This window comes from Eptatretus burgeri, chromosome 6, assembly GCF_056783735.1.
Source record: "Eptatretus burgeri isolate ZD-2024b chromosome 6, Ebu_testis_v1, whole genome shotgun sequence".
In the NCBI taxonomy this organism is placed as follows: domain Eukaryota; kingdom Metazoa; phylum Chordata; class Myxini; order Myxiniformes; family Myxinidae; genus Eptatretus; species Eptatretus burgeri.
The window spans coordinates 7,960,030-7,983,591 of record NC_140966.1 but is presented as its reverse complement, the minus strand read 5'-3'; the positions used below and the strand labels follow the sequence as shown (position 1 = coordinate 7,983,591).

At 43.6% G+C, this 23,562-nt stretch overlaps 1 protein-coding gene across 2 annotated transcripts in view; it reads right to left on the bottom strand.

Moving 5' to 3' along the window:
- The window catches only part of LOC147024197 (glutamate receptor ionotropic, NMDA 2A-like), a 354,309-nt gene that overhangs the window by 117,101 nt on the left and 213,646 nt on the right, over positions 1 to 23,562 (bottom strand). For both annotated transcript variants that reach the window (XM_085883870.1, XM_085883871.1), the window contains exon 8: positions 8,945 to 9,174. In XM_085883870.1, coding sequence (XP_085739996.1) covers positions 8,945 to 9,174 — 230 coding nt within the window. The remainder of the gene's footprint in view (positions 1 to 8,944; positions 9,175 to 23,562) is intronic.

Below are 23,562 nucleotides of genomic sequence, written 5' to 3'. Positions count from 1 at the left end.
TTGTTGAGCCTGTTTTCAATTGGCCCGGCGGCGGCGCGCCCGATGACGGTGGAAATCGAAGTGAACAAAACTCCGATCACGTTTCAGGTTGATACGGGAGCCACTGTGTCGATCATAGGCTAACAGACCGCGCGTAGACTCAACGGCCTGAAGCTTATCAGGTCAAACCTCACGCTGTTCACGTACACCCGTGAGAAGATAACGCCAGTCGGGATGGCAGACGTGTCTGTGCGGTACCAAGGCCAGGTCGCCGCGCTTCCGTTGTACATCATGCAGGGGAGGGGACCATCTCTCCTCGGCCGAGACTGGCTGTCCCGCATCAAAAAGACTGGGCCACAGTTCACCTTGTGCAACCCGTGCCGAGCCGATGGGAGGATCAGTTGGAGAAGATTCTTCAAAGACATCAAGGTTGGTTTTGCGATGACCTTGGGAAACTCAAGGGCATGGAGGCAAAGCTCTTCCTGAAGGAGGGGGTGGTTCCGCGTTTTTGTAAACCGCGACCGGTGCCGTATGCCCTGCGGGACAAGGTCAAGGGTGAACTGGATAGGCTGGAGGCCTGTGGAGTGATCGAACGGGTGTGGTACGCAGATTGGGCCACCCCGGTCGTCACGGTGCTGAAACGGAATGGAGACATCCGATTGTGCAGGGACTTCAAGTCCACGGTTAACCCGGGGCTGAGCGTGGAGCAATATCCACAGCTGTCAATCGATGAAATATATGCACGATTGGCGGGGAGTCAATACTTCACGAAGTTAGACCTGCGTGATGCATATTTTCACCTGGCGATGGATCCAGGGAGTAGCGAGCTTTTGACAATCAACACGTGTCAAGGGCTCTATCAATATACCCGACTCTGTTTTGGGATTGCTTCGGCCCCAGCCTTGAGGCAGAAAGCCATGGATCAGGTTTGCATTGGCCTGCCCGCTCAGACCTACCTGGACGATGTGCTCATTGCGGGGAAAACGGCGGACGAGCACCTTGCGAACATTGCCCAAGTGCTGACAAAGCTAGAAGCATGCGGCCTGCGCTTGAACAGGGACAAGTGCACGTTCTTCAAGCAGCGCTTGGAATACTTCGGGCACATCATCACGCCGGAGGGCTGTTGAAAGGTCCTCGGAAGGTGGAGGCGATTCAGCACATGCCACCGCCTCGCGACAAGACGCAGCTGTGCTCGTTCATTGGTATGGCCCAGTATTACCAAAGGTTTGTGCGCGGGCTCAGCTCACAACTTGCGCCATTAACACGATTGCTCAGGAAGGAGGAGCGCTGGGCCTGGGGGCCTGCACACCAGGCGTCGTTCGACCGCGTCAAGCGGCTGCTCACAGAGGATACGGTCCTCGTGCACTACGAGCCTGCGCGTCCGCTCTTATTGGCATGCGACAGCTCTGCATATGGCATCGGGGCAGTGCTCTCCCACAGGATGGACGATGGTTCCGAGCGGCCTGTTTGTTTTGCATCCCGGACCCTGTCCGCAGCAGAGCGGGAATATGCCCAGATCGAGCGCGAGGCTCTCAGCCTCGTCTGGGGTGTGCGGAGGTTTCATCAATACCTGCTGGGGCGGCATTTCACTTTGCAGACGGATCACAAACCGCTTCAATTCATCCTGAGACCCGAACGCGGGGTACCGGTGGTAGCGGCCGCGCGAATACAGCGGTGGTGTCTGTTTCTTGCTGCTTACGATTATGATATTCAGTTCCGAAGCACCGAGAAGCATGCTAACTGCGACGGGCTCTCACGCTTGCCGTGTGCGGAGGGTCCAGCTGCGTCTGAGTCGGCCAACCAGGTCGATGTGTTCACGCTGGGCCAGGTCCAAAGCGGGCAGATCACGGCCAGACAGGTCGCGGTGGAATCGGCTCATGATCCAGTGCTCGCCCGTGTCGTCCAGGAGATTTCTGCGGGGAATTGGAGCGATCAACCTTCGACAGCGGCATTTCAACCTTTCACGTCGCGCGCATCGGAGCAGTCATTGGTCCAATGGTGCGTTGTGTGGGGAATGAGGGCGGTGATTCTGCCGAAGTTCAGGCAGCGGTGTTTGGAAGAACTGCATGTCAGTCACCTTGGCGTCGTGAAGACCAAGAGTCTTGCTCGTAGCCTGTTGTGGTGGCCGGGGTTGGACAAAGACATTGAGCAGTTGGTTAAGTGTTGCGCCACGTGCCAAACAGATGCTGATAACCCGCTTCGAGCCTCGGGGCTATGGCCGACCCCAAACAGGGCTTGGCAGAGGGTCCATGTAGATTTTGCAGGGCCGTTAATGGCAAAATGTTTTTGATTGTGATCGATGCATTCTCTAAATGGTCGGAGGTTGTAGTATTGCAGCATACATCAGCAAACATTACGGTAGAGAAACTGCAGATGATCTTTGCTAATAAAGGATTACCGGAGATCCTGGTCTCTGATAACGGTCCGCAGTTCATCGCAGGTGTATTTGATGAGTTTATGCGTCAAAATGGTAGTCGACATCTAAGGTCCGCACCATATCATCCTGAAACGAATGGGCAGGCTGAGTCGTTTGTTAAGATGTTGAAACGGGCTTTGCGCAGGGGGGTGTTGCACCTGTGCAGATGGTGGTCGATGTCTTTTTGCTCCATTACAGGAACGCGATTCATCCTGTCACGGGCGATTCTCCTGCCATTCGTCTCTATGGACGGGCATTGCGGTCCAGACTGGATTTGCTACGACCTGGAGGGTCGGGGAGTGGGGCGGTGTCGCGTCCGATGCTGCTGCGTGGTTTTGATGTGGGACAGCGGGTAATGGTCCGCGATTATTTCCACGGTTCCAAATGGGTGCCGGCTGTGGTCTCTGTGGTACTGGGGCCGGCGAATTGCATGGTGCGGACTGATAGTGGGGAGGTGTGGACGTCGGGCAGGCTGGTCGGCCGGGGGCAGTTGTTATTGTGGATGGCGCAAGTCCGGCGAGGGTGTCACCTCGACCGATCCGGGAGGCGTCTGAGCCTGGGCCGTCTGGCGTCGCTGCCCGTCCGAGGCGGGTCAGGGTGCGGCCGCGGTACTTGGAGGATTATGAGTGTTGATTGGTTTCGGTTGGTCATGTTATGATTGTCCTTTCATCATTTGACTTGTCCTTTTACGAGGGGAGGAGTGTGCTGTATCACGTGATGGGGTTTTCGTATATCATGACTCGCCCACTAGGGGTGGCAGGAATGTACATCAGGACGCGCAATAAAGCGGAGTTGCTGCTAACACTCTTGCTTCTCGTGTTCCACTGCACCTCGTATACCACAACAACGAAAGCCTTGATATCAGGAAAAATATCCTCAATTTGCACATTTCATTATCAAAAAGTTTCATTCAGGAAACCAACGATTTTCTCCATGGTTTGGTTTCCTTTCTCCTGTGGTTCACCCGAAGCTTCAATCAAGGAGAAATACAGGCTACCAGAACCTACAACTGTTTAACTGTGGCCTTTTAATTGTGACTCAGTTACTGAATCCTCTTCTGCACCAGAATTGGTACATTCTTTCTGTTGGCAATGCATAGAAAGATCCACCCAGAAAGTATCATCCTTTTTGTCGCTGTGTGTCCTATGTTGGTTATTATCCCCAGGGGTAGGTCCTTCTGCTTCACGTATATGAGTGTGATTGTCAGACGATTTATCTTTTTCAACATGAGCAAGCGATGGAGCCTCGTTTTTAACCAGTGCCTCACCACTTTGCTCACCTTGAGAAGGATTATCAAGGTGACTGCCCACCTGAACTATGAAAACTTTGCCACCTTTGTTCTCATTTTTGCTGCTGAGACAGGAGCGTTTCAAAACACTCCTCAACCCAGTGTCCATAACCTCTTCTTCATCACAGAATATTCCTTCCAAAATTTGCAGGCCCTCTCCTTATTTAACTTGATCACAATCCACACCATCCTTGGTCACACTTGAATGTTCTGGAGTAGATCCCTCTACTGTAGGTGACTCACTTGCAGAGTCCACCAGAACAGTTGTGATGGGGTGGAGGTGGGGGCTCTCCCAATGCTGCAGTCATGGGAGGACCTGTTCCAACTACTGCAGCAGCAACATATGTTCTTGTAACATCAGGACAATGATACATGGTGTGACCATATGCACCACAACCATAGCAAGTTAAGATCTCCATAATTGCAAAAATTAGGTATTAATGTTCTGCCACTTTTTAAATTCAAAGAAATATTCAACTATGTTGCACCATCGTTTAATATGACAGAGCAGAAATTGCATAAACAATTCCAAATGTTTTAATTTGTTATTTCTGATGTGCATGGGAACCATGATAATTCTAGACACTACAGTGCCAGAATCGCCAAACCTTTGCTGAATCACTTCATTCCATAGAAAGGGTGGAACATGACTAAGTAATATTTTCATAGCCAGAGTGTCCATTGATGAAACTGGAACAAGCGTTTGACCATCTCAAAGAAATAACCCGTTTTGCACAAAGATGTCCACAAAACGTGTTTGTGAAACAAAAACCAAAATTTGGAGCTCATTTTTGAAGTGGCACAAGAGTTATCTATAGTCTGGCAGATATGGGAATGGATTGTGCCTTTGATGATACAAGCATGAGCTTTGGCACACTGTTAGAGCATGCCCTAAGGAAGATATTTAGCTATAGGGCCATCACAGAATTGTCCTGTGGCCAAAATGGCCACCACCGGTTGTTATTTTACCAGTAGCTCAGGTTCAAGACTACCTAGGATATTGATTCTGCTAGCTAATCATACATTTTCAAGGATGAGGAATGCAGTGGTACTATTTACAACATGCTATAACTACTCTAACAACTACCTAACTACATATTTCTCACTTTCAGGGAAATAAATAATAGTAAAATTATAAACGCATTTAATATTGGTGGAGTTATACATGTACATGTTTTGAAACTGTGACATATTCATGAGAGTACAATGCAGTCTTCGCAATGTTTCCTTTATAATATTTGGTAGTTTATTTATATGAGCAAACAGTTCATGAGATTATGCTGCATCTTGCAAATCAATAGTGCATGTCCCATTGTTGTTTGACATGTTAGTGGTGAAGGCAAGTCGACGACAGTCCTTCCATTATTAACCAGGTTAGGCCTTCCATGGTAATATTACAGGTTTTCAATGAAATGTAATGTTAGTTTTGAGAACACAGTCCACCACAGTGGCAAAGGGCAGTGCACTGAAGTGCTGCCTTGACACATTTGCACTGTCCTCTGCACCCCTTTTTGCATCCACAGCGTATGAGTTCTCGACAGGCCTGGGTCGCTTCTGGCAGTGTGGTCCAGTGAACTTCCCATCCACCTGTGTCCTTCTTCCCCCCCCCCCCAGTCACCTGGGGATGGGAGTTTCAGGACTGCAACCATCATCTGTCCCCAGCAGTGACCAGCTTGGTAGGCAGCCCTCTTTGTGCGCTGAATAAGTGCTGCTTGTGTTGAAGGGAGTCCTTCAATGTCTCTACCTTTCTGGGTGGACAGCTGATTGCATGCCTGATTGACTGATTCCAGGCTGCTAGTGTGGTCATAGAGCAATACCACGAATCGCTCCAGAGGCTCCATCCAGTTGTCTATGGTGTCTGGGGTGGCCACCAAGGCACAGAAGGCTCTAGTGACGTCATAAAAGGCTAGATGATCAAAGCCCTGGCTAGATGAACTGCATCATTGTCAGCATCATGCTCACATGCTTTTCCCAAATGCAGCACCAACATCCTCATTGCACACGAGCACAACATCACGACCTTGCTTGTGAGCATCCATGTCTGGGAAGTAACCTAGTATTCTGTTCTTGAGTTCAGTGGAGTGTACACGCCCCGTCACGTGTGCCCCCAGTTGTTCCAGCCTGGAACTGTACAGATTCACCAAGTCTATTAGCTTGAACACTGGTGCAACCATATTGTCCATGCGCACTTCCTCAATAAAGGCAAGAAGTCCAGCGAATGCAATTCCATGGTTAACAGTGTCTACATTAGATTATTGTGCCTTTGTGTCCCTTGCTTTATTGTGCAGAGAGGCAAGACACTGAGCATGGTACTTAGCCTCTTGGGCATTGATATCTCCAACACTGAGTTTGGATAGGAGGTATTTGTCCTGTAGTTTGAGGGCACACTGCCTCACACGAATGTCAAGTTCGAATGTTGATGCATTACGCAAAGCATCTCTTGCTGCAGATTTGCCACAGAAGAAGCATGTCTCTGTTGAATGAGTTTCACGCTCAATGCTCTGACGGGTGAACTTGTTGGTTTCTGAGTCATCATCGTGGTGTGTTTTCCTCTTTTCAGCCCTCTGAAGTTTTGTTTTATACTGCAGTCTGCAGGAGTCGTGCCGTTTGGCTTTGTGAACCTGGAATGCTTCCTCGATGCCCTGACCCTCATCCAGTTGTGACAGTTTTAGTGTTCTTGGCAGGCAACTGATCTTATTGATTGCTACAAGATGCTCAGCTATGGTCCTGTATCCTGGATTATATGGACATGTCAGCATCTCATCTGTGTCTTCCTGACACAGAACACATTTGTTCCAGTCTGTGGTCAGGCACTGTTTACCTGATGAGCTCGGCTCATCAGGGTCCACCACCTTGTATAGTTTGGCTGTTGTCCTTATGCACTATGCTACTTTAGAACAGTATCTAGTAGTTATAATATGAGAACAGTATGTACTAGTGATACCACCACCACTCTACTATAAGCTGAAATCTCCAGGAAAACATGTTGACTGCCACTACAGTCACAGTCCAGGTCAACTGAAAGCATACAGATATACATGCAGATTAGGCGTTGTTACTAGGTGTACACAAGCACACAAAAGCTGTACGAACAACATATATATTATCATTGTGACGTTATTATGATGTTCTGTGTGAATATGCAGCAAAATATATGAATACACATGAACATAATTATGAGGTCAGCACACAACTCATGGGTTGATTCTGAAATTCCGGAAAATGTGCATAACTCCGCCAATATTTGATGGTTTTACTCTTATTTAATTCCCTGAATGCTAGATAAATGTAGTTTGGAAGTTGCTAGCATGTTGTAAATAGTATCACTGCATTCCTCATCCTTGAAAATGTATGATTAGCCACCAGAATCAATATCCTAGCTAGTCTAGAACCTGAACTACTGGTAAAATAACAACCGGTGGTGGCCATTTTGGCCACAGGACAATTCTGCGATGGCCCTATAGCTAAATATCTTCCTTAGGGCATGATCTAACAGTGTGCCAACGTTCATGCTTGTATCATCAAAGGCACAATTCCCCTAAATATTTCACTTATCTGCCGGACTACTACACCTATTTGTTCTCCAATTTCAAGGCGAACGTCATCCATAAAAAAAAGCCTTTGGGAGGGAGGAAGCCACAGCCTGTGCATACGTGATAATACCTCATCGTCAACAAGATCGCTAGTACTGTGATGATTACAACGATTACCAGCCATGTTTCAAATCAAGTCCTGTAAACAAAACTAAGGTGTTAAGGTCCTATCAGAACTAAAGGAATAAGAAACTTGAAAAAAAATAACGACGACAAAAAAGAAAGCGATAACCATGTTTGGTGGTTCATAATAATTTCTTACCGTGCCGTATCTCCCTCTCTTGCTCAATAGATAAGACAAGACAATGGACAAAGAAATAAATATACCAACATTTGAACAAGAAGAAGAGAAAAAAAGTAGAAAGGAAAGCAACAAAGGCAGGACGCATACCACCAGAGCATTAAGCAATAGCACTCTGCAATTGCTGTGTGGCAAGCGCACAACAGCTGTGGGAAGGGAGAGAGGGAGAGAGGAAAGAAAGACAAGAAAGACAAGAAAGACACAGTAACCTGCAAGAAGTGTGCGATTGATTATGTCTGGAAATGTATCACACTATGTCCGCAGTTAATTGGAAACCAAACTCGTCCTTCAAAATATACTCCATGAACCTCGACATCGTCTTCAAAAAAGGCAAGGCATGGCTGCCTTCACAAAAATATGCATACATGGAAATTCATCAAGGTTATATTCACAACTTCACCGGTAATATTACATAAAACGAAGACAACATCAGAAAAACAAATAAATCAGATGCAGTATTCTCTGTTTTGGTAATTGGGCTTTTGTTGAACGTTAAATTTTAGTGAAATAACCACTCAAATAAAAAATAAAGTCCCAGACGAAGTAGGTAAGTCATAAATCCATTGATAAATATGTCGTGACATTCACAGAAAAAGTACATTTCTAGTAGTTAACATAAACTTGAAAGGTAAATTCAACAAACAGTCGTTTTGCTTTTACCCCAAACTCCTTTTCACCAGAACACAATGATTGATACGCAGGGCATTCAAAAGGTTCTTGGAACAAGAAACATCAGCATTATTATATTTTATGATATGTTACTGTACTCGTGGGCTGAAAGGATGGCATAGAGGTATGCACACTCACCTCTAAGCTGTCTAGCCTTGGTTTGAATCCTGACCCAGCTATAAACTGTCATCCAAGTGTTTCACAGGAAGGGTATTTCATAAATGTGTGTGCCGTCCCTCGGATAAACATTAAACTGGTTGTCCGGTCTGCCAGCATTTGATGGTGGACGTTAAAGATCGCACAGTGTCCTTTGTGAAGAGTAGGCAAGCTATCACCAGCACCGTGGCCAAATTCCAAATTCCAGCCCTAACTACTGCTGGGAGAGGGATGGAAAACCACCCAGCATGAGCTTAGGCCAACAAACGTTTTCAGCAGAATCAATGCTCTGTACACAGAGTATGGTACATAGGATCATAGTAGATGATTAATGATAATTTCTTCAACCCTGATGCATCACACATAACAATATTAGTCCAGGCCAACAAAACAACCACCCATGAGACAGGGATTGTTTCATGGAAGCATCTGTCTGAGAACAATATTGGTCTCAATAAATAACTAAGCCTGTTGAAAGAAATATCACCCAAGAATCCCAGGAGACAACTAAAACTGAAGTCAAACGTCAATCAAACTCGTACCTTGTTATCGCTGAGGCCTGAGACCTGGTCGATGTATTCTTCTTGTATCATAAAAGCTGCCAGGTTGGCTGTGTAGCTGGCTAGGAAAATGACTGCGAAAAAGGCCCACACAAGTACCATAATCTTGCTGGATGTCCCACGTGGGTTTTCTACAGGAACCGAGTTGTTAAAAACCAGAGCCCACAGCAGCCAAACACACTTGCCAATGGTGAACGAGGGACCACGTGGAGCTGTTATAGTCATTAGAGAGGAAAGAGAAAAAGAAAAGAAAAATAACAATTATTGTCTTCTTTATGTACATTTACTTATTTGTCTACCTGAGCTAATCTCAACACTTAATGGAGGACACAGAGTAATATCTCCCCATCTTCCTCCAAACAAACAAGTTGACTCTGATGGTTGTATTTAAGAAAATAAAGTTATGCTGCAAATGTAGAACATGAAATGACAGAAAATACTTTGTAACTTGTTTACATGTGCATTAAGTATTTTGGCCGAAAATGTCTGATGAAAATTCAAACATGGGCTTTGGGAGTTTTCCATGCCCCTCGATCATGACAGCTTGTGCCACTACTCCATGGCAATTCTGCCATTTCCCCTATTCTTCAACTTGATTTCTTTCATAACCCTCCTACTGTGACTTGAGAATTCCTACTGATATTTGATGACTTACTTGATTGTGGCTGAATTTCCATTTTGTCAAGTGGATCGATGTGCATCTTTGCTTCAAAACTCACACTTTTTCTTCCATATTCTGTGTTTGTACTCCTATAAAATTTGTAATTTTTCATCGGGCATTTTCCCTCCCCATTTTTCTCCAATCCTGTTCATATAGTTCTTACAATTAACTCCATCACCAAAGGTGAAGGAGGTTATGTTTTCATCCCCTGCTATCTGATTTTTTTGTCTGTTTGTGTGCAGGATATCTCAAAAAGTTGCAGACAGATTAGGATGAAATTTGGTGAGCAGGTGTGGAGTGTGACAAGGAAAAATTTGTTAAATTATGGTGAACATCCAATAATTTTTTGAGCGATTCTTCACCATTGAGAGATAGGGATAAATCGACATACATCTTCTTCTTCTTCTTCTTCTTCTTCTTCTTCTTCTTCTTCTTCTTCTTCTTCTTCTTCTTCTTCTTCTTCTTCTTCTTCTTCTTCTTCTTCTTCTTCTTCTTCTTCTTCTTCTTCAACTGCACCAACACCAGGCATATATATATATATATATATATATATATATATATATATTTTTGTATATATATGTAAATATGTATGTATATTTTAATATGTATATATATATATATATATATATATATATATATATATATATATATATATATGTAAATATGTATGTATATATATGTAAATATGTATGTATATATATATATATATATATATATATATATATATATATATATATATATGTATATATATGTAAATATGTATGTATATATATATATATATATATATATATATATATATATATATATATATATATATATATATATATATATATATATATATATATATATATATATATATATATATATATATATATATGTAAATATGTGTATATATATATATATATATATATATATATATATATATATATATATATATATATATATATATATATATATATATATATGTAGGTATATATGTAAATGTGTATGTATTTATATGTTTAAAAAAAAAAATTAAAAAGAAAATAAATATATATACTCCTTCAGTCAAAAGCTTTATAACACCCCCATTTTTCCAGTTTTTCCTGAAATTTAAGCAATTTAATGTTTCAATGTACTCTGAAATTAAAGCATAGAACAAATAAACAATTTCAGATAAAAAAAAAATAAATCATGGAATGGTTTTGTTGAATAAAATTTAATCTAAATTTTTGACTCATCAAAGTAGCCACCTTTTGCAGATATAACAGCTGAACATACTCGTGGCATTCTTTCGACAATGGAAATCAAATATGTTGCACTTGTAGGTTGCTTTGCTTTCACCCTTCTGTCCAGTTCATCCCAAACCAGCTCGATGGGGTTTAAGTCTGGAGACTGTGCTGGCCATTCCATGATTTGAAGCCTACCGTCTTGTTCTTTTCTCCTACCGTAGTTCTGACATAGCCTGGAGGTATGTTTTGGGTTGGCATCTTACTGTAGGATGAACTCCTGACCAACTATGTGTAGACCAGAAGGTATTGCATGGCGCTGTGAAATGCTGTGGTTGCCCTTTTGGTTCTCTGAGGTCAATGTGAGGTCAGCGACCCAAGACAATGGGGGAAGCACAGTGTGTTATTGCTTATAATGTGTAAGAATACCCCACTAAAACGTACTATATATATATATATATATATATATATATATATATATATATATATATATATATATATATATATATATATATATATATATATATATGTATACGCATAATTTCGAAACACACCTGGGCCACAAGTATACCTCGCTGACTGGGTTTTCAGTCACAGTCCTAAAAACGTGGGCCAGCAGGGGCCCATGTGCCTCCAATTGCAGCATGTACACTTGGATGCATAAGTACCCCTACCACAAAGCAAGTCGTTATTTGTCACGTTTTAACACTTTATTTTCTCACCTACATGATTTATGTGTGTTCTTAGTTCGGTTTTGATTCAAAAATGGTACTATTTTGTGAGTTTTCGTCGACCTTGTCTTGTCAGGCTCCTTGAGGCCTACTCTTCCTTCCTGTCTTGGTGGAGGATCATTTTATTTGTGTAATCTCCCTATTACAATTTAATTCCTATTTTCCGCACTTTTCCCAATGCCCCAATCTATCCCTCCCAACTAAACACTCTTTTTCTTGTCTTAAATTTTAAGAAAATGCCAAAAAACAACAACAACCCTTTTAGTCCTGCAGCATAGTCTGATATTTCAGATCAATTGTTCAAATTTGCTTAAAAGCACCAAAATTGGTACACATGTAGAATAATGTATTCCGAACAATTCTAGATATGGAGCCACCTGAGATTGTGCCTTGGTCAGCTTCGGCGACCATTTTCCAAAATGGCCGCCATTCTACTTTAGCGAAATTGGCTATATGCTCTTATTTTCTTATTGTATTGGTGGTAGATATAAGGAAAGTGTAAAATTCAGTAAATTGACCATGAAAAGGCGTATTCAAATATTATGAGCCAGTATTTTAGGTAAAAAAGCCATTATTTGATGTGTAAATTGCTGCTCTCCTGAAACTTTTCGCTGAAAAGTACCAATTATTGCCTGGAGACCAAGAGTCAAATGATATTCATCACATTCAATGGGTTTGGAATCAACAAAAATGGCATTATAGATTACATACTTTACTCTATTTTGAAAAGGGAACTGATAATCGTGATAATGACAAACTCAGAAAATGTAGTCAAATTATTGCACACTTCACTTTGAAGCGGCTACGGTTTACTGTCTACTACCATTCTACCAGGACACATGGTACAAGCATACATCAGTCTAGTACAATATAATTTTCTGAGCTCAAGTGTACTGGCTCTGGATCGAGAACTCAACACTTTTACAAGCAATGTGACTTTGCATTTGCACATTCTAAGCTAGACCGATACAGTATCTCAGTCTGTGTCTACTGCGTCTGTCTACTGGCATTCTCCTTCACAAGCACACTGTCCAGTGCATTGCAGATTAGCCTTCTTGCATTTGCAGCGGTTTCTACAGCCTTTTTGCAGCTGCACGACACCAGCTCGAAGCAGCTTTTTGAAGCTTCAGGGAGTGTGGTCCAAAGCGGTTCGTAGGACCCATCCTCTGTTTGCCGCCAGCCCAAGCTTGTTGATGATGGAAGCATGGGTTGAGGGACCAAGACCTGCCCCCAGACATAGCCACTCTGGAAGACTGATCTCTTCACATGCTGTTTCAAAGCATCGTAGGTAGGTGGGATGCGCTGGATGGAGTTCCACTTGGCGAAGAGTTTCTTTCTGGCCTCGTTGACGTCCGTATGTGGACTGGTGCAGTCATAGAGGAGCACCACAAACCTTTCAATGTAGTGCATTGTGTCATCCTGGATGTTGACTGGCGTGGTGGTCAGGGTCACAAGAGAATCTGTCAGTTCTGGAAACGAGTTACATGTGGCCCAGGCAGATGTCTTCCCATGCCCCACGAATGCTGATACAGTGTTACATCCGGTCATGGCGTGGAAGACAGGGAGGGCACGTGCTTTCTGTGGACCGAGGGAGGCAGCTATTTCATGGGCAGGGATGTAGCAGTAGTTCTTGCCCATCCCAAAGGCAATCCAGAGTTCATCCATGCATGGTAGTGCCTGGGCTACCATCACTGCCAAGACGATGACGTCGGTGTCTACAGTTCGAACTTGAATCCGATGGTGGTTATGTTCTGCAGCATGGGCCACATGTCGCATGATGCGAGTGTCTGCCGCTTCTTGACCGCATGGAGCCAGAGAGCTTTCATATTCCTGCCTTAAAAGGCAGATGACTGATTCACCATCAGTGACTACCAGCTCCTTTGCCTCGTCATGGAAGGACTGCACCAGCACATCGGAGAGGAAGGTGAAGAGCTCCACCTTGTTTGCGTTGACACGTAGGAAACTCTGCCAGTTTCCTGGTATGGCTGCGGTGCTCACCACGTGCCGTTGCACCCCTTTTCCTCGTTTCTCCCTTGTCGCTGTCTTCAAGGAGCCATCTTTGTAGCTATCCCAAACGAGGTCGAGATGTGAAGCACGACGCAGCTGCCCCTCGTCATATGGGATGAAGACTTGGTGGGCATATTCTTGAAACGTTTTGGCAGTGCCAGGCTTCAACATCTGCACAATGACGGCGCTGTCACGGACAACAGAAGTGACAGCAGGTGCATCAGACTGAGCTTCAGCAATGCCTTCAAGGCACACCAGCAATCGCTTTTGTTACCCAGGTGTAGCTTACCTGCATCAGATAATGCGGGAGGGCATGCTTGATTTTCATGACAGAAGAACTCGTCCAGGTTCCCATCATGGTTCTGGCAGCCGATGTAGAGCCTTGCAAATAAGGCCATATCATTCTTCACAGATGCTTGCTTCCCTTTGGGTGCTTTTGGTCTTCTGTCTGTTCCGAAGAGGGGGAGTTTGTTCCTCTTTATAGGTTCGTCAATAGTCTTGGTTCTGTCGATGAGGCAATCCTTTGAGTTTGCCTGAAACTGTTCTTGTCCAATCTGCTTGGTAGTGCGAACTGTTTCAATCACTGCAGGATCGGCAATCTCCTTGGTGTCTAGGACCAGCAAATCTGGACTATCCTCCTCGAAGGGATTCCCCAGCTCTTAAATGACAGCCACAAGTGATTGTACATCTTTGGCAAATGCTTCCTGTACACGCGGTGTTTCTTCATAGTGACGCGTCTCCTCATGGGCATTTGGATGCATTTGGATGCCTCCTCAAACTCCATGATCACTCTTGGCCACCTCGGGTTCGGCGACCATCCAGCGCCTCAGAACACTGGGATTGTCCGTCAGGCCAACGGCACCTCCGTCACCCTTGACATGGGCATTGTTTTGTTCATGCGCTTGGTCAAGAGAAATTGCTGAGAATGCCCTCTTGGTCTTTTGCACTGTGAAGTGGCCTGCCTTGAATTCATTGTAGATCATTGTAAACCTACAAAGAGAATAACAATGACAGATATCCCATGTTGTTAAAGTAGAATGGCGGCCATTTTGAAAATGACCGCCAAAGCTGACCAAGGCAAACTCTCGAGTGGCTCCATATCCAGAATTGTTCAGAATACATTAGTCAACATATGTACCAATTTTGGTGCTTTTATGAAAAGTCGAACAATTGGTTTGCTATGCTGCAGTAATATTTCTTCCTCCAGACCCACGAGTACCGATCCTTCTCCTGCTGCTTCTTCTTCTTCTTCTTCTTCTTCTTCTTCTTCTTCTTCTTCTTCTTCTTCTTCTTCTTCTTCTTCTTCATCTTCTTCTTCTTCATCCTTTTGCTGGCACACGATCTTTCTTCCATTTGAGCTGAACCACTCTCACCATTGCCTTCATGATTTCTTCCTGCAACCTTCCTTTCTCCAATCTTACCTAATCTTCAAAAATCCATCAAAATTTTTTTTCCCCTTGTATCCTTCCAAGCTATACACCTCCTGAAACCACGTGTCTGTCTATCTACCCTCTTCCTGTTACTGTTACTTTTCATTGATCCATCAGCATTACTCTGGGTTTACCGATCCAAATTCACCATTCACCTCATGATTTTTTCTTCAACCTTTCTTTCACCTAATCTTATGCAATCTCTATCAAAAAATAAATAATAATAATAATAATTAAAAAAAAAAAAAAAAAAATAATAATAATAATAATAATAATAATAACATAAATGATCTCTTATAATGCTTCGTCTTCCTCTTTCACATGTGTGGTTCTCATTACTATATCATAATTCACGACTCTTTTTCTATTTAAACAGACTGCTCTCAATTCGACCTTTCATTCGTACCTTGGCTAAAAAAACATCCAACTGTAACAACATTTCTTCTCTAAATTCTCTTAATTTGCCTTTATTGCATCCCTCAAGAAATGTCTTTATTCGCATTTCTGAAATAAAAATTTGTAAAATCCCAGTTTGCTCTGTATGTTCGCTTTCCAACAATCATCATGATTTTTCCAACTTCAGTGCCAATTCACCCCTATCACCCCTGCCTCTCAAAGCAACCATCACACTCTTCCCCCTCCAAGCTTCCCTCTCACCATTCTCATAAACTCTCCCCTCACCTTTCTCACTCAACTCTCCACACTCACCCTAATACCACCATTTACCCCGTCACTCACCATTCTCCCACCATTCACCCGCCTCACTCACCTTTCTCAAAGTTGCCCCCCACCCCCTCATCCACAAAACTGCCTCCTTCCCCTGCCTTCTTTCCTCCATGTCATCATCCTACCTCCTCAGATCGCCAACTGCCTTCTGCCCCCTCTCTTATTACTCCCCACTGTACCTCAACCCAGCACCACAGAGGCATTCCTCCTTCTCATCCGGCCCCATCCTCGAGCTCTTCTGCAATCCCCCCACACTCTTTCAACAACTCTCCTTACCTCCCCCCCCTCCTCCTCCCTTGTCCTACCCTCCCCATCCCCTCCACTCCCTTGCACCCATGCACCCAAAACCTCCTCCCCTCCCTCTTCATTAACAGTGTGGACCGAAAATATCCGGGGCCTTCGCTCAAACCTGACAGATCTTTCCATACAGGTTGCAACTGACAAACCAGACGTAATCTGCTCAACAGAAACTTTCCTCCCTCAAGACGTCTCTGACTCCCTAGTTTCTCTCCCTGGTTACTCCCTCCTCCGGTATGACAGACCTGAGCCTTGTCCTGGTGGAGGAGTTGCTCTCTTCATCAAAGACTCTATTCCTCACTCTCCATGCACTGCCCTCACTCCCCCACCCCCCCCCCCCAGGAATACCTCTGGCTCCGGCTTCACCTCCACTCCCACCTCATGTTTATATGTACTGTGCCATTCACCAAACAGTGATGACTCCATTTACACCTCACTATCCGAAAACATCAACTAACTTCTATCCTCTCATCCGAACTCTCTCTTCCTCATATGTGGTGTCTTCAATTGTCATCATGCCAGTTGGCTGGGTGTGGGTACCTTCCTCACTGGCACTTCAGAAAAAGGCTTGTGCGACTCATTGGGACTGACTCAATCGGTCAAATTCCCAACCCGGATCTCAACCAATGGTACTCCATCTCTTCTGGATCTGATTTTGACAAATTTCCCTGAAAATATCTGCTGCTCTTCTGACCACGTGCTTGTCAAAGTGGACATCTCTCTGCCTGTTATCAGAGAACCACCTTAGTGCCGCCGAGTCTGGCATTTCACTCAGGCTGACTGGCAGGTTCTCCAAGCAGCCATTAAACTTCGAGAATGGTCTCCCATCGCTACTTTCTCCAACATCACCTCATCCTGGGAAGTCTTTCAATGAAACTTGCTCTCCCTCATGCACAGATTTATCCCCTCTGGTCTGCAGTTGTCCTATCCTTCCTCCCGCCCTTGGTTCACTGAATCTTGTGACGAGGCAGTTGTCCTGAAACAATTTGCCCTTGCCTAATGGAAAGCAAACCCAACTGAGGGTGATCTCAGTTCCTTCCATAAAGCTCAGAACATGTGAGTGAAAACCCTCAGGAGAGCCAGAAAACAAGATCTTTCAAATCTCAAGTCTGAACTCTCAAACCTCTCTCCCTCCTCCAAATCCTGGTGGTGTCTAATCAAATCTGTTTCTGGTGTATGTTCCCCATCCATCCCTCCCTTACCTCAAAGGGCCGCACTGCTGATGCGCACGTGAAAAGGATGAATGCCTAAACTCGGTGTTTGCATCTAAATCTTGTGTCCGAAACTCATTGCTTTCTGTACCCAGCTTACCCAGTCACACCCAGCTGTCAATGGACTCTGTGTCCTTTTCTTCTGACAAAGTGGAGAGTTTGCTGTCAAACCTTGACTCAGATTCTGCAACCGGTCCAGACGGCTTCAGCCCACGTGTCCTAAAAACCTGCTCCTCTGCTCTTGCTCACCCTACCCTCTCTCTGTTCTATTCAACATCTCATTTGCTCAAGGTCATCTGCCATCTGCTTGGAAATCAGCAAACATTACTGCCCTGCATAAAAAGGTGCAAAAACAGATCCCTGCAACTATAGACCAATGAGCCTTCTCCCAATCATCAGCAAGGTTATGGAATCTATCATCGCTTCAGACATTAAATCCTTCCTCTTCTCCAATGGCTTGATTTTTGATCATCAATTTGGTTTCAGACCAGGTCACTCTACCCTGGATATGCTGTTTCTGCTCTCCCAACAATGGATGGAGGTCCTCAATGCAGGAGATAAAATCAGAGCCATATCCATAGACATATCACGTGCTTTTGACATGGTCTGGCACCCTGCCCTACTCACCAAACTCTCTTCCTATGGTATCCAAGGCCATCTCCACTCATGGCTCGCAGACTTCCTCTCCTGTCGCAGTCAACGTGTGGCCATAAATGGAGTTCTCTCATCCCCTCTTCCTGTCCAGGTTGGAGTTCCTCATGGTAGCATTTTGGGCCCTGTTCTTTTTCTGCTTTTCATCAATGATCTCTCTGACTCTCTGGAAAATACTCTTCATCTCTTTGCTGATGACTTCACCATCTGTTGCACCATCATCTGTCATCCCTCAGACAGCAAGCCACAGCCGACTGAAATAAACTCCCAGAATCTCTTCAATCCCATTCTTCCCTTCAGGCATTCAAAATAGCCATTCACCACCACCTCTTATCTTCCCCCACCCAAAACTTTGTTCTTTTCTACCCCTGTTAATCCACCCCAAACCCACCTCCTTCAAATTTCCTGCTTTCCTTCCTGAAATTCCCTGTAATGTCCATCTTGTAATCCCATGTTCCCTGCCCCATCCCTCTCCCTTCCACGGATCTCCTAATGTCTCTGTTTCACGTTGTTTTGTCCTTCCCTCTACCGCCCCTCTTGTCTCATCCCCCCCCCCTTGCTGTGCATTGTGTGTTTGCTCTCATACAAATCTCGACAATGGAACCAAAAAACAAACAAACAAACAAACAAAAAACCCAGCTTCCACTTCAAGAATCCACAGCACCAAAAATATGTAACTGAGCAACCAACAAACCACCCAATCTGACAACATGCACCACTCAACAGCTAAATACACAAAACACACACACACACACACACACACACACACACACACACACACACACACACACACACACACACACACATACACACACACACACACACACAGGCAACCAACCAACTCACCTCATAACATCTACTGCTCAAATCAACAGCCATACACACATCTCTCCATATATTTTCCACACTCAGTCACTACCCCTTTTTGGGCTGAAAGAACCAGTGCCCAATCAACCTCAACCTACACCATTTGACCTGCATCCTTCAACTTCCTCCAACTCCAAAGTGAGCCATTCAAGGGAACTTGGGCCACTGTCTCACACATCCTCATTCCTTCCGTTCCACACACTCCACGTTGAGCAGTAAATGCATAAAAGGAATTGCCAGTATACCCTCCACACGCCACCTCAAATGCCTAACAAAGAAACTTGCCACCACTTCTCCCAATGCTCCGCTTCCTGTTCACCATACTTTCCTCTCTTGCTCTCATGCACCTCCTCCATAGTCTCTTCCCAAGGTACTGACAATTCCCAAAAGATGACATGCCTTCTTGTACCTGACGAGATGACAAAGACAGGCTGCAATCTTGTCATGCAGATCTCCTCTGGAAATACCATTTGTGGCCTTAGGTATTCCACCACCTGCTAATCATATGCATTTGGCAGACCTCTTGCCTGCCACCTCTTACCACCTGGCTCTCTTTCACAAACAACACCTCTTTCTTGGGCTCCCTCCTCCTCCACTCCCCTCTTTCTCGATCTCATCACCTCTTGTTGGACCATCTCCACTACCACCATCAGCACTTGATATTGTCGCCATCTATATCTTCCTGCTGACAGTGCTACTGAGCATGCACTCAGTGCATATTGCATCATTCCCCGATCTCCACACCAAGAGCAACTCTCCTCCTGCAACAACCCCCACACCCTCAAGTTTTCTGGCAATGGAAGCACATCATACATTGCCTGCAACAGGAAATTCAACAGTATTGGCTCCATCCTTCAAATCTCTTGCCATTTCAACATCCTCACCTACACACCTTCCCACCGAGACAGGCCAACACCGCAGGCAAAGATGTTATACCATCCAATAGGCATGATACCTTTAGCAGATGCAAGTGTAAGATCTGCAGGAGTCAGTGGCCATGAACAGTCCAGAGCAGGTGTTCTTTGCAAGGCATGCTTTATGATGAGCACTTCTTGGTGAATATACCAAGTTTCATTGACATCAGGTGCTGATGCGACTGAATGACAACTTGATTGAGTCTGAATGACTGGGATATCACCATACAGGTTGCCGTCAGCTTTGGATGATGAACCATCAGACAGCCCTGTTGAAGGGGTTGAAAACAGTTCTTGTTGAGATTGTGTCACCGAATAGAAACTGACTTCTTTTCTGCATGGATGATTGATGGAACTCAACCTAGGAAGCGACTAGAGAGAAAAGTCTTCTATCCAGAAGTGAGGAGATGCTCACGTTTTCACGATTTCAAAATTACTACAATTCCACTTGTACCATATTTTCAGGTTGAAGTGTGAATCAGTCTTGCAATTTTTGTCCAAAAATTCAAAATTTTGATCTCCTTTACTGCTTTAGATGAGGAAACCAACACATTTTGAAGTAAAGAAACAGCATCGTAACTACACAAATTGGCAGCAGAAGAATCTGATGAACTCAGTATTTCTATGCTGAAACACGATTTTGATTCCATTTTCAGATGGCCACCAGCAAATGATAACTAGTGCCATTCACTGCACATCTTTTTTTTCTTTTATATACCTTGTCGAGGCTCGTATGAGAGCTAACACACAACGCACAGCAAGGGGGAATGAAACAAGAGGGGCGGGAGTGGGAGGACAAAACAGTGCGGAAATATTGCACAGCTGGATTTATCTGAAGTCTGTAAGGGTAGTTCCTTCTCTTTCAGCACATTTTATGAATAATGTTATGAGTTTGGTAATCGGAAATAGTTAAAGATTCTTGATAGATTAGTTCCTCCTCTATGACCATCCCGGGAAATGAAGCTGCGGCACAGTTGTCACTGAAATTTCACAAATATATTAGCTCTACAGATCATGGCTATCTTTTATGTTGGACATAAACTAACCGTTGCATTTAATGATTTTTATTTTTTGTTTTTTGACCTCTACAGGTGCAGTTCTTGGTTTGTGTTTCTTTAACAGCAAAGTTTGTGATACTTTCACTTTCAAGGGCAACATAGTCTTTCTATCTGATATGCATCATAATGTTTTCATTGTGCTTCATTGTGGCAGTAGTTTTCCTGAAACGTCATGCAGGAAGGCATAAATAATTTGAATCTCACCATTTCACTCATTCAGGAAGTGTGATGGTTTCACACCCTTGGAAGTTTCTTATTCTTCATTTTCGTTCCAGTATCGGCTTGATACATGCATTAAAGCAAACTCATTTTTAGCTCGCCTGTTCGAAGAACAGGGAGCTATAGCAATACCCCCGGTGTGAGCGTGAGCGTGAGCATGAAAATGTTAAAGTTTTTGGTGCAAGTTATTTCCTTTCTCATGTTTTTATCTACCACACTATTTTTTACTGATTACAATATACAAATACATATATTGCTTTAAAATTATTTGGATCAGACTTCACTGCAATGCTATATAAAAAAAATATTATTAGACTAATCTTTTAAAAACGATAAATGTATAAACAGGCGAGCATTGGGTGGCTTTGACACCAACTCTCTGGTTCTTTCCGGTTTGTTGTCCTTGTTGTCTCTATTGGTTTCTCGTCCACAAAATATATCAGTAAATGAAAATAGCTTTTCCTTATATTTTGCCACTTTTTTTTAATTTTTTGTTCTCACTTGTTTTTTTTATTAAATATACTGGTACTGAGGTTCAGAAAAAAAAAAGTATTTTGAAAGTACATATCAGACTGTAGCAATTAAAGGGGTTAATAAAGATAGGAAAAAAAAGCCCATGAGACCGGTCGACATGAGTTTCGAAAGTTAACTTTAAGATACAAGCAGAATAAATCTGGAGAGTAAAAGAGAGCAATAATTGGAGCAGGTTTAGATGTGCATATTTTGATGGTAACCACTCAAAAGCTTTAGAATAAAAAAATTACCCCCGTGTGGGGGTGACGGTCATCTCTATAATGTTTTTTACTATCATAATCGATGAACTGTTGCCAGATATCTCCTAAAATGACAGACTAGATAGGTTTTCAAAATGGCGACTTTCACAACTTTCGTGACCTCGTGACCTTGACCCTGACCTCGAATCTGGGAAAATATGACGTTGGGTATCACTCATCGACCTCTACCCACGTACCAAATTTCATCAAGATCAGAAGTAAAAAGTTTTCTTTGTACCGGGAGGTGTTTTTGACCATCTTCCAGGTTACATGGCAGCCAAACGGGATGGAAATTCAAAAATCAGTCCAGTTAGATACAAGATAATATTTTTTTTACTATCATAATCAATAAACAGTTGCCGAATATCTTGTAGAATGGCAGACTCGATAGGTTTTGAAAATGGCGATTTTCATAACTTACGTGACCTCGTGACCTTGACCCTGAACAAAAGTTATATCGTTGTGCAACACTCATCGACCTCTACCCACATACTAAGTTTCATCAAGATCGGAAAGAAAAATTGTTGACGGACGGACGTACATTTGGTCCGGCTTTATTAGGTCATCTCGGTAGAGATGACCTAAAAAGCAAAAATTATAAAATATCAGTTGGTCATTCCACAGTGGAGATACAATTCCTTCTTTATTATTTATGATTTCATTCAACAAATAGTAAACAGTGGTAAATCAAAATAAACATAGAACTATTCTGAAGTCTAAATAATGTGGGGGGGAAGAGAGAGAGAGAGAGAGAGAGAGAGAGAGAGAGAGAGAGAGAGAGAGAGAGAGAGAGAGAGAGAGAGAGAGAGAGAGAGAGAGAGAGAGAGAGAGAGAGAGAGAGAGAGAGAGAGAGAGAGAGAGAGAGAGAGAGACAGAGACAGAGACAGAGACAGAGACAGAGACAGAGACAGAGACAGAGACAGAGACAGAGAGAGAGAGAGAGAGAGAGAGAGAGAGAGAGAGAGAGAGAGAGAGAGAGAGAGAGAGAGAGAGAGAGAGAGAGAGAGAGAGAGAGAGAGAGAGAGAGAGAGAGAGAGAGAGAGAGAGAGAGAGAGAGAGAGAGAGAGAACTTCCACACCTAAGCACCATTTTTATATCAAACAGTGAATACTATTTAATCACGGCACGAGAAGGTTTCCAGCAATAACACTTAGTTTATTTAAAAGTAATTTCCCATTATTAATGTCACTTCTGTTATGCTATTGAGTATGCTGTTCTCTGTTAATGATGATGGAGAAGCAAGATGTTGCTAAACTCTATTTCTATACTTATTATTGGAGCTGACAGGATAGCACAGTTTGGTAATGATTTCCCACTGAGCTGTCAGTCATGTGTTAGAATCCTGTCATTTAAATCCAAATAACAGTTGCACAGGCACATATTTATTCTATGTCCACACACCACAACCTAATAAATTAATAAATAGACTTAAGCTGTTGTCTTTTCTGCTTGAATCGGTTTGCAGCCATTGAATACCCTCACAGTGCAAGCTATGAAATAACAAATGTATGACTGGTCTGCAGCCTTGATTATCCATATGTATAGTTTATAGACAGGAGCGAGGTTCATGGAAGAGCAAGGTGGAACTTAGCTGCCTGTGATGTGAGAGCAACAGATCCTGGGCATCGATGTCATTGCAGGAGATGCTAATAATTTTGAGAGCTTTAGATTCCACAGAATCCAGGACAGACAACTGGGATGCTGAGGTGCCAGCTCATAATGGAGAGCAGTACTCCATTGAGCAACAGATAAAGACTGTGTGTAGCTCTAATTGACCAAGGAAAGATGGATCGAATGAGGATACCCACTCTGCGGCTAGCTTTGGAGGCCAGCTTTGCTATGTAGTC